The sequence below is a fragment of the Coffea eugenioides genome, chromosome 3 (genome assembly GCF_003713205.1).
Source record: "Coffea eugenioides isolate CCC68of chromosome 3, Ceug_1.0, whole genome shotgun sequence".
In the NCBI taxonomy this organism is placed as follows: Eukaryota; Viridiplantae; Streptophyta; class Magnoliopsida; order Gentianales; family Rubiaceae; genus Coffea; species Coffea eugenioides.
This window is the reverse complement of record NC_040037.1, coordinates 43,075,770-43,087,206: the sequence shown is the minus strand read 5'-3', so window position 1 is coordinate 43,087,206 and position 11,437 is coordinate 43,075,770. Positions and strand designations below refer to the sequence as shown.

The window sequence follows — 11,437 nt, the reverse complement described above, 5'->3', positions numbered from 1 at the left end:
TTGCCAGAACTGGGAGTCCAGTGGAAGAAAACAAATAACAAACGTGCCCTTTTCAGGAATATTGGAGCAGAAACAGTATTGATGAGAAAACATCTACAATCCCATGGGGAAAACAAAGGCACCACCACATTTCCTGCTTTCAACAATAATATCAATTGAAAAGAACAAAAACTCGCACACACAGACGAACACACAAGCAATCGAAACATTCCTGCTCACTTTTTCTATGCAAGTGTAAATGAATCTGGTAGCAGGTCACAAAAAAGGGTACTTTTATATCTTAAACAGGTAATTACACAGACAAATGATTGGCAGATGGAGCTAAAGCATACGGAAAACCACATATCTAGTGGTATCATCAAATATGATAAAATGAAACTACTACCACGTTTGTTAGATTGTTGAGAGCCAGGGAAGTAAGAGCTTATATGTACCACTTAGTGGACCATGAATGCATGAAGGTAAGATCTAATTGAAAACTCCAAAACTCTTTTGTCACAATCACAAAAATTGTATGTCTACTTAAAAATAGACAGCGGATATGAACTTCCCTCAACCTAAAATTCCCTCTTCAACATGATAATTACTGCAAAAACATATATATAAAACATCATATTTCCAAAAATACAAATGCTGCACCGCAATGGCTAGCTCTTAAACCTAATGCTGCGGCTGATTGCTGCATTAATACCCGAGGCTTCCCCACCATAAGTACCAGTTGGCTTCCTGATATCTCGCACTTGTCCCTTCCTACGCACCACTGCTTTTTGGTGCTTCAACTGCGAGAGAGAGAGATACATCAGCTATGTAGTTAGGCGTTTAATTTGTTTAAAGAAAAAAGATCAGCAGTTATTGCTAGATACCTTGTACTTCTTTCTTGGATTTTTGGTTAGCTTCTTCCGAGCACGAGTTAACCCTCTGTTCTTCTCCATCTGATAATTGCAAGCACAAATACTTTTAACAGTTAAACACAATATAAACCCATAAACACAGGTAAAATGAGAAATTGTGACCTGATAAGAAATTTGGCGCTTCCCATCTACAAGCGTTTCTGGCAAAGGTGTGAGTTTTGTGGATCTGTCGAAAGGAACAGAAAGCAAACAATAAGCAATCTAAATGCCTCCAGACACATTGACTGCACAATGAAGAATGAGTTAATAAAAAGATTCTTCTGCATGGAGACACATTTGAACATGTATGACAGAAATATAATAAGATAGAATCTGCTCACTGCTTGAAAAGAGCACAACCATGAATTACTTCAAACTTTAAACATCCTACCAACGTGGAAAAAATAAAATGCGGGCATTGGTCAAAAGAGATATACATTGAAGGCATTCCTTTTCTTTGTTACTTTTTGTTCTTTGGGCAAACAATAAATTCACAATCCACCAGCACTAATCATTCACACCTATTTGGTTCTTCACCTTTTCTTTTCCTGAATCTTGAGACTACTGTGATTGAAGTTCCCAAAGTAGAGAAACTAGGAATATTTACAGGCTTGGGCAGTTTGAAAAAGAGCTACAGCTATAAGAGAAAGAGTGGATGATTCAAGGAAGAAAAAAACAAACAGCTGTTGGAGCCACTCTTGAGAATATTGTGGAAGTGTACACTAATTTGGTCAACACAGAGATAAGAAAGATATCTTAGCCACTTGCAAAAGTATGTGATTTACATTTGAAGAAGTGGCTCATTCCAATGTAATGCCAATATTGAACTAACTGCAACGACTGCAAATTTGACAGCAACGCATGCTCATCACATCGGCTACCAAAAGAGGTGCTACAGCCTAAAGATTTGGAACAGAGCTCTGGATGATACGAGTAAATACTTGAAAGCTGATTGCTAGATTCTCCATAATTGTATTCACGCATTCCTTATAGATCAAATGACTAAGTCAAGAAGGATGCTCATCTAGGTGGAACCATCCCATTAAAGATGTTTCCCCAAATTTTGCCACTTGAGTTGAGCTTAAAGGGTAGTGTTTCTATTCAAAGATAAAGTTCATAAGATGTTTCCCCCAAATTTTGCAAGTTTAGGTTATCTATTGTTTCTGTTCAATAATAAAGTTTAGATGCCAGATTTTTGAGCCTGTAACTCATCAGGACTTAGATATCAAGTTCAGTGTCGCAAGAATTATGAACAATTTTAAGATCTCAGCTTTTACTGCAGAAAATTTAGTTTACGAAATGAAATTGCACCAGAGACAAACCTAGTATGCATCTCCGCCTTTGCTGCAAGCTTTGAAGTATGTTCCAGTTCTGCCTGCTTGTAAAATTCCAAATCTGACTCGGTCTCACCATCCAAATCAACTTCTGGAACTCCCTCATTCACAAGAGTTCCAGATTCATCATCCACATCATCAACAGTTCTTATTCCAGCCCCAGCCAAAACTCTAAGTTCATGCTTTCTTCGCCTCTCTCCTATGTCATCTCTTTTTGGTAAATCATCGTCACCAGAAACAACCTGTTAAAGGAAAGACATTACATGAAATATTAAAAAGCCTAATAAACACAACACAGCATATTGACATCTAAAATGGCTAAACAGCAGATCCTACAAAACCAGGAAAGAATGATAATTATAAGTCAATAATATTTGCATAGACAGTGCACAAACTCCAAATTGTTTAACCAAGAAATAACAAAAGGCAAACAACTTTGAGAAACATCAATTCATGTGTAGTCTACAACATGTGGCCTTCCTCTAAAGAAAAAAGGTGGGAATAGACTTCAGGGGCCATTCTTTTTTTATCGGCAACAATAACAATTGTATAACCTATTCTATCCTAGTCTATAAGGGAGGGGGAGCCTAAAGAGGCTTTTTGTGTTCGGGGCTAGCAGGTATGCAGACCCGCTAGACCAAAGGGGTGCTATGGCACCATCTTTGGATTTTTTTTGCTACAGGTGGGGTTTGAACCCCCACCTACAGCCCAAAGAGGAACTTAAGTTCCTCCTTGGTGGCCACTGAGCCAAGCTCAGTGGTTTACTTCAGGGGCCATTCTGACAAACAGATATAGAACCCAAGGAAAAGAACATTGCAAAGCCATCTATATAGGACTTCGAAGGGGTAAAAAAATTTTACATGAGATTTATTTTAGATAGCCAAACTGCATTAAGAACTGCTCAGCAATCATCACCTCATGGAAGATGCACCAAGTACCAAAAAACTCAAGGCTCCACATGCCTGATAGGTCCACCAGAGAACTGAGAGTCGCATAATTAGCACGATATAGCATTGACAACACATAATTGATGCTATTTCCAATCAGTTATCTACAATTACACAAAGGTCACCTATGAACTGAAAAACTTAGACCCATGTAGTTCAGAAACCTTCATTGTTGCTACGATTGAAACTTGTCTTCCAAGATGCCTTTGTGCAACAATAATGGTGGCTCCATTTTGAGCTAGGGCTTTACAGTTTTGACACACTGAACAAACCTGCTTCCAAGCACGTTCCAGATTGCAGCAGGAGACTTATTGTTGTATGTTAATACATATCTCTTTTTTTATTGTTTCCCTTTTTCTTGCCATTTTTTGTTCTCAGGGAGAAAAAAGGGGAAAAGTCTAGCACACGATGACACAGGTAAGCATAAAATGCTCTCTAGCAGTTACATCTACAAAGTCTGGTTGAGTCTTACGCATCTCAAATCTCCTAGAAGGCTCAATCCAAAATACAATCAAGAGACTTGGGAAATAAATCAAATTTGAGAATCATGTATAAGCCAATTAAGCCGCATATATCCCATTTCTCCAACCACAAAAGAATCTCAATGAATCATAGGACAAAATGTCCTGGTCACGTGCTGGACAACCAAATGACTGAAATGGAATCCTAGATCTCCAAAAACTTGTGTTACCGGAAGTATGAAATGCAAATCCCAAAGTTATGGATAACAGAAAAAGAAGCACACTGACAATGCCCTAGTTAGCAAGCAATTTGATGACTGACTGTCATAATTCTATTACCACGTGGTATCACACTTCCAAAAGATTATATTTTTCCTCCATTATCCAGGACACCAAATCAAAGTCCATTACCTTTGTCTTATTTGCCTGAGGAGCCACAAGCTTGGAGAGTTTAAGTGGATGCAAAAGACTCCCATTCCTGAGATCTGTTCGATGATTGACCTTTTCTAACTCAATAGCATCATCATCAAAGTCCTCTAATGTCTCAAGTTGCCTGTTTCAAGTTTGAACATCTTTTGTCAGTATCATCATTTTTCTTGGGCTGCTCCCTATAGAAAAACAGATAAGTGGAATTGATGAACTTTCAAGGATGAGTGATACCCATTAACAGGTAGGGAGCGCTTTTTATCTCTATAATGCTTGTTTGTTATAGAACTAAAGATGCCCTTCTGCTTCAATTTCTCCTCAAGGGCAGCTCTTACTTTTAACATCTCCATGCTCTGCTTACCAACTTGATCATCCTGTAAATTTCACATCCAAACAGATAATAGAGAAGAAATGGTTATAGCTCAGTTAAATTTCTACAGTTGCAAGAACGTTTATGCTGTCTAGCTTATCTATGTTTGTCTGCTACATATACTTGTTGGTCATGCTTCAGGAAAAATTATGCCTGCCAGTCATGAAAGCAATAGCAGCAGCACAAACACAAAAACTCAACGCAAATTAGCCTGTAAGCTCCATGTGTATGACTAACCTGATGCCTGGATTTTGATTTCGTCACCTTGTACTCCTTGAAAGAATCCTCTTCAACTAAAGAAGCTCCTTCATGAGCCTAAAATAAAATCAATATACTTATGTCTGGTAAGGAACAAATGCTGAATGGACTGAAAAGTATTAAATAAGAGATAATCAAGAGGAAATTGGGGCACTTCAACACGTTAGTTACCCCTGGTTTCTCTATTGTCTCAACAGGGACAGCAGCGGGCTTGTGAACCTCCGAACAAGATACAGAGTTTGCTGGAACATTCTCTTGAACCAGCTTCTCCACTCTCAGAGCAGATTCATTCTCGTCCAGAATATCCTCAAGCTCAGGAGGAAGATTGTCATCAAGTTCCTTCATCTACAATTAGAGGAGCGGAGTTACTACTTTCAGGGATTCCAATACTAATAGCATAGTAATTGTGAAGGTTTAGGAACTGCAGAAATTGCTTAAGTGGCGGAAACGACTATAGAAAACATTACTTTGAGGTATAACTTTAAGAGATTAAAGCCATACCCAGGAAGAATAACTGAACAAACTCAAACAACTAAAAGAAGACATCCAAGCAAATAGCACCCAGAGGAATAAATAGTATAAAGAGTAACCTTTTAGTATATAAACTATGATCAACTTGTGCACTGACAACTCTAAGCTCTCCTTTTGATGCACAATAAGATAATACAAAGCTACTTTACTAATGTAAAACAACCTAACGCTGCCCATGATGTACCACATCAACTAAGATAAATTACAACTAAATGTCATGAGAAATAACCAGAGAAAGATTCCTATGAAGCAACAAACACTTGTATGGATTATCAGGTAGTAACTACTTACCTCTCCCTACCTATGTTAGTCCTAAATCTTCTCTATATATAACACACAAAAGATTAAGTCCTCCAATCACAAGTCATAAACATATAGCTTGAATATTTCCCAAGCAAAAAATGATTCTTATGATATTTAGATACATATATATGAACAAAAATAAAGACATATAAGTTAAGGAAAAAATAGAATTGAAATCACAATTACAGGTTGTGAGCTATCCCTCTATTAAGCATTACCATACTATACATGCAACTTCTTTTTATTAGGATCCGGTTGTCTCACTCACCGATGAGTATACAGTTTCTGGATAAATCAGAGAGTTTTAGACACAGATTAATAACAAATACTGTTTAACATGCACATGCATCAAATAACAAACTACAATAAGGCACTCATACAACCAAAGAGACAGCTGGGACAGATTCCATTAGCAGCAATGTCAAAATAGCTCAACTTCTGCAGGTCACCCAATTACATCTAGATTTTACTTTATTTTTTTTAAAGAAACATGGATCCGATTGGGAAAGCCTTTTTTTGCAACTAAACTATGAACAGAAGGCTAATGTAATGGAAACACATTATAGGTAATAACAAAATTGTGTTTGAATATGAATCCTAAACGCTCAATTGCTGAAGGTATTTGAATACAGGTTGGACTTCACATATTAGATGTCTAGCTAAAAAGGGAAATGAAATGCCAAACAATAAAGCAATCTAATGAGCATATTCAAATAGAATAGAGACTGATTCTCGTATTTTATTCCACCTATTTAACATTTGATGCAGGATAACCACATAAACTATGAACATAAGTAAACTATCATTTTCACCTACTGAAGATAATCCTACTTTAATTTCCGTGAGAAAATCATTACAAGAAGAAATGCAAAGAACAAAGACTTGCAGTTACTGCATGAAAAATAAATCTTCAAAGAATCAAAACATGCATACACCAACCCCACAGTGACCTTAGATACGAAATATTCATGTGATGGGTTAAATTACAGAAATCTTCCATTCACTTAGATACTAATAATGAGGAAACAACCTTGTCCAATAAATTCTTGATCTCCACAAGCCTAGAAATTACAGGATGATCACGAACAGGCTGCCCTTCTGACTTGAGAAGAAGATAGAATGTAATTGCCTGGCAATAGGAGAGTAAAAGTTGCTGTTTGATCTCCATATAATGCATCCCTCCTTTGATTGCATTCTTTACATCTCTGATCTTCACCAAAGCACAAAAGCTTCATCAGTATGTTAATTGCATTTTAGCACTGTGCTGATTGCTATGTCCTTTAACAAGTGTGGAAACGGTGAGATGGAGAGAAAAATTACTAGAGCATATTGCAATCAGAGCAGAAAGATGATAGCAAAATTTCATTGTCACGCTTTATTTTATTGAAATTCAACACATCTTTGTCAATGCTTTCTAGTCACACAATTGTCTATCTTTTATTGCATAGACTTGTTACAGATTGGCTACTAAAGGCAAAGCTACACCACAGATGAGTCAAGCAATCCACTTACACTTTAGAATTCTAAATTGGATTGACCTACCAAGAAACTGGAGGTCAAGTACATGTAGAAAATATTTAAGTTCATAAAATTACAAACAAACATGCAACAGAACAAAACCTGGTACTTCCACCTTCCTAGACATCCTCAGATACATATTATTTGTCACAAAATGGTTCAACCAAATTTTAAAGAGACTTTAGTAACTCCAGTCATGATTTGTCTGCATTACACATTTTAATTTACATTCGACAAACTTCATTTCTAAAATTTTCGAGAAAACAAAGGCTTAATCTTCATCATTTAGGACAACGGAGAGGTAGGCAATTCTTTTCAAGATTTGGTCAATCATGGAGATCTATGTACTGACACACAATAGGCCTAAAAGACTGGGCCAAAGGTGAGTATACCTTGCTTAAGAGTGGATTCACCTTGTTTTCAAGCTGCCCAAGAGCATCATCAAGTTCTGACAGTAAACCAACTAACTCTGGTGCAGAACTGTGCAAAAACAATTAATTGAGGTGAGAAATGCAAATTTAGTTTTTGCAAACCTGAAAACTACAGCCACACAGCATCAATGAGCAAGAACAAGTCTTCTAAAAACAGTTATCAGGGTTTAGGTATTTGAAATGCATATCCCACTTTAACCTAATATACTTTCATTATTAGTCTTGGTAAATAACTTCTAGGAAAATATGTTGAGAACTACCTCGAAATGATGCAGTGAATTCGATAAAAAACTTTCATGCACATAGAAAGCTCAAGAAATCATTCAATCAAACCTCGCTGCAATGATTCCTAAAAGAAAAAGAGCTGCTAACAATAATTAACTTTTTATCCAAAATGTTCGCCATAGGGACCCATGAACAAATTTTTGAGAATAAAATTGTAAACTCAAAATGGAACTAACATTTCAATCATTATACTAGGCAACGATCATATTATTAATGGACTTTGTACCATTACCGGACTCAGACAACATGAACTGTAGAAAGAGTTGGGATATTACAATTTAATTCTAACTGTATTTCAAGAAACCTTCAGATGAAATGCTTGGAACAGAGAAGTAACTATACATCTAGAGTTGAATTCTGTCACCCAAAAAAATAAAACTAAGAAAAAGAAAGAATTGAATTCTATCTATTGGCAAAAAGCAAACAATGGTTAGCTAAAAGCTTATCAGGGCTAAGAGAAGGGAATCAAATGTCCCCTCATACTATAAAATGCTTGACAATCCTGGCCTTGGCAGCAATCACCAACTGTGTTAATGCTTGCAAAATATCCCAATACAGTTATTATATTTAGATCAGAATTCTTCACATTCCCATCCTAGAAAGCAATCGAGAATACATTAATACTGTTCAGTAATCCTTGTCAAATTATATCAGCAATTGAAGCTTCTTCTATTATACAATCTCAGCAGTGCTCAATAGAGTGGACAATTAAACTGAGTCTTGACTGTAAAAGAGAGCTGCTCACCTATTCAGCACATCCATTTGCTCTTCCCTGGTCAATGCATTTATGTCTTTCTTCACTTCCTCATAAGCAGTTGCATTATCTTCTTTACCTTCTTTGCTTGCATAAGGTTTAAATGCAGGTTTTCCATGGACCAAAATTTCCTGAAATAGCCAACTAAAGATGAATTGATCTGCAAAATTCTCCTGCAATAACCAGAATACAAAGCATAATTTCCTCAAATTTAAAAGAGGGAAACCCACCTCGAATGTGGGTTCCTTGTCACCCTCATTGTCGGTGACATCCTCAAGACCAAAATCTTCTTCTGTCAAAGATTTTGCCTTTTCCTTCTGCAATCTCAAAACCTCTTCCTCCTCTTCAGCAGGTAGCTCCTCATCACTTGATTGTATCTGAAATTTTAATGTCCCTTCAATGCTCAACATGGCTCACATGTAACAAACAGAAATTCATATGCTTGCACAATATCATATTTAATCCATTAGCTTTTGTTTACAAGGGCATTCCCCCTTTGGCCCTATGAACTTCACCTCATAGTCAATGTTCTCAGCATTGTAAAAAGTACTCTTTGCTCTGCCCCAAACAGCCCTTTCTTTTTCTTCTTCCTCTTCAGCATCATCATCCATTTCCTCCTCAACCCCACCAGTCTTAGCTCGTAAATATTTCTGTTGCCTCAGAACTACAATCATTAATTGAACTTTTCAAGTAAGATGACACAATATCTTTTGGCAGCAGTAACACTTCACTAATGAAAAAGGAAACAAGATTTGAACTCGAAAGAAATGCAAGAAATTAAATTAAAAAAAAAAGAAGCTACACGTCCAACCATCATGTCCTACACCATATAAAGTAGTGTATATAATAGTATGCACCCAATCGTGCAAATCTAAAAGTTAGTTGCTTCAGAATGAAAGTGTAGGCTCTTGAGTAACAATGCTTGATAGATGTCATAGTCATAAAGCTCTAAACTACCAGTGACTTCTGCCATGTTTTTCAAATGTTCTCAAGTAACCAATAGCATGTAGTACTTCTATACTATTGAAAGTTTGGACTAAAAAGGAAGATGCTTTATTCATCCTTAGATACATTTCTGAAATATCATAACATAATTGTTTAGAACTATCAAGATTTAAGATTTTGGAAGTTAGAAAGACGTGAAAAGAAACAGCTTGAATGATACGATCCCTTCCTCAGCCCAGAATATAAGTAAAGTACAATTCCAAAGCAGCTTCATCAAGTACAAGTGAATAAACCATGTCCTAGCAATCAACACATAATTTGTCAAAGCATCACAACATTGTCCAATATGTTACTCAACCAAAAGAGAAAATAAGATAACTCATTACGTTTTGCAGCAAAGCCCGTAAGTTGAGAGTCGTCTTCAATGTCATCATCGTTGTCATCCTCATTATCATCCATATCATATTTTTCATCCTACAAACAACAATATAGAAAAATGAGCCTATGAAAACTTATCCAGATACAATACTACTACACTTCCAAAGGAAATAAAAAAACAGTATACACCTCAAAGTCAAGAACTGGATGCTCAAAATCAGCATCAGACTCCCCTGCATCTTCATCTAAATCTAGTGGAACTATATCTCTCTGTTTGTGAACTTCAATCAACCAAAAAAAAAAGAACTTTATTCAATCAGCAAATTCCACAAATAAATAACATTGCAACATTCTTTTTATTTTCTCAGTGAACAATTTGAGAAGCAAATTCAACCAAAAAACATAAATTAAATCAGAAATTGAAAGGCAAAGAAAGCTTACAAGCATCAATTTCATCATTCATCATATCATCATTGTCCTCATCGTGATACGTTGTCTTTTTCTTCGAGTCATTATTCTCTTTCTTCTTGTACTTACCTGCTTTTCTTCCCATTTTGCTTCTACCTAACCTCTTACGATGTCAGTAACTGTCTGGTTTAAAATCAAACAACAAGACTGCTCATTCACCATGTTTGTGAGCAAAAAAAAGAGGCTTAAACAATCATAAAAACTCAATTGAAAAAATGCAGAATTCCCTTTGCACCATACAGGCTAAGTATTCCATTTCTTTCAATACCTCCAATTGATTTCAACTTTAAGATTGCAAAATAAACTTAACTTTTACATTTAATTTGTCAAACCATCACTACTTCTAGTTCCCAGAATCTTGACTACTAGTTCCCAGATTCTTAAACCCGGTAAAAGGCTCCACAAACCATCCAAAAATGAAAAACAAATAAGGTAAACAATACTTTCCTTTACTTCATAAATTAGACTACAAAAATCATTTTCTCTAAATTTTGAGCCATGAATTAAACATAACAACAAAAAATAACTACAAAACCTAAGATAAATACATAGAAAGAAATATAACAGCAGAAAAAAGAGAAAGAAGAAAAAGCAAGAGAAAATTACAGAGACCAGAGAGACAGATAAAAAAAGGGAAGAAGGTAGGTAGAATAGCTGGGTGGTGGAAGGGGGAAGAGGAGGAGGAAGAGAGAAAAACTAGCAACGGGGGGTGTACCTGGTGGCGGGTGGCGGAGGCAACGGGAGTAGCGCGGCCTGTGGTAGGGTCTTTCAATTCCCAGTTTTGAATTCGGCCACGGAGGTGGGTAGTACTAGGAAAGATGAATTCCCAGGAATGGTTAAATAAGGGTTAATCACAAAAGTTCCCCTCGAGGTTTGGTTCGAGTTGCAGTTTTACCCCATAATGTTTTTCTCCTTACTTGGGTTAATCGCACTTTATCTCCTTTAAGTATGGGTCATTTCTCACTTTACCTCCCAACGTTTGTTTTTCTTCAGTTTATCCCAAATACTAACAGTCAACTCTAACGGAGATTAACAGAATAATGAAAAGACAGTAATACCCTTAAGAAAATAATGAACAACCCAAAATACCCATATGTCAAGTAATTCCGTTACTTGAACCCGGATCCGGATCCGTTTG

At 36.4% G+C, this 11,437-nt stretch overlaps 1 protein-coding gene across 4 annotated transcripts; it reads right to left on the bottom strand.

Annotated features, from left to right (window-relative positions):
- Positions 1 to 440: 440 nt before the first annotated feature.
- LOC113764437 (something about silencing protein 10) lies at positions 441 to 11,091 on the bottom strand. Of its 4 annotated transcripts, none has more exons than XM_027308336.1 (17): positions 11,015 to 11,091; positions 10,273 to 10,395; positions 10,021 to 10,112; positions 9,840 to 9,927; positions 9,024 to 9,172; positions 8,739 to 8,885; positions 8,500 to 8,639; positions 7,431 to 7,518; positions 6,551 to 6,730; positions 4,858 to 5,031; positions 4,666 to 4,743; positions 4,293 to 4,432; positions 4,044 to 4,185; positions 2,213 to 2,466; positions 1,014 to 1,077; positions 864 to 932; positions 441 to 779 (listed from the first exon to the last, which is right to left on the bottom strand). In XM_027308336.1, exons 2-17 carry the CDS (start codon positions 10,382 to 10,384, stop codon positions 648 to 650), a joined length of 2,049 nt encoding a protein of 682 aa, XP_027164137.1. In that variant the 5' UTR covers positions 10,385 to 10,395; positions 11,015 to 11,091; the 3' UTR covers positions 441 to 647. The 4 variants fall into 4 exon arrangements, with proteins under 4 accessions (XP_027164137.1, XP_027164136.1, XP_027164139.1 ...); XM_027308335.1 differs by having other exon boundaries at positions 10,273 to 10,422; positions 11,015 to 11,085; XM_027308338.1 differs by having other exon boundaries at positions 7,452 to 7,518; positions 10,273 to 10,422; positions 11,015 to 11,085.
- Positions 11,092 to 11,437: the final 346 nt, after the last annotated feature.

Coding starts and splice junctions, on each gene's coding strand:
- LOC113764437 (XM_027308336.1), bottom strand. CDS start 10,384: ATGGGAAGAAAAGCAGGTAAGTACAAGAAGAAAGAGAATAATGACTCG. Junction 6,731..7,430: donor TGAATCCACTCTTAAGCAAG/GTATACTCACCT, acceptor GCTTTGGTGAAG/ATCAGAGATGTAAAGAATGC. Junction 933..1,013: donor AGCGCCAAATTTCTTATCAG/GTCACAATTTCT, acceptor TGCAATTATCAG/ATGGAGAAGAACAGAGGGTT.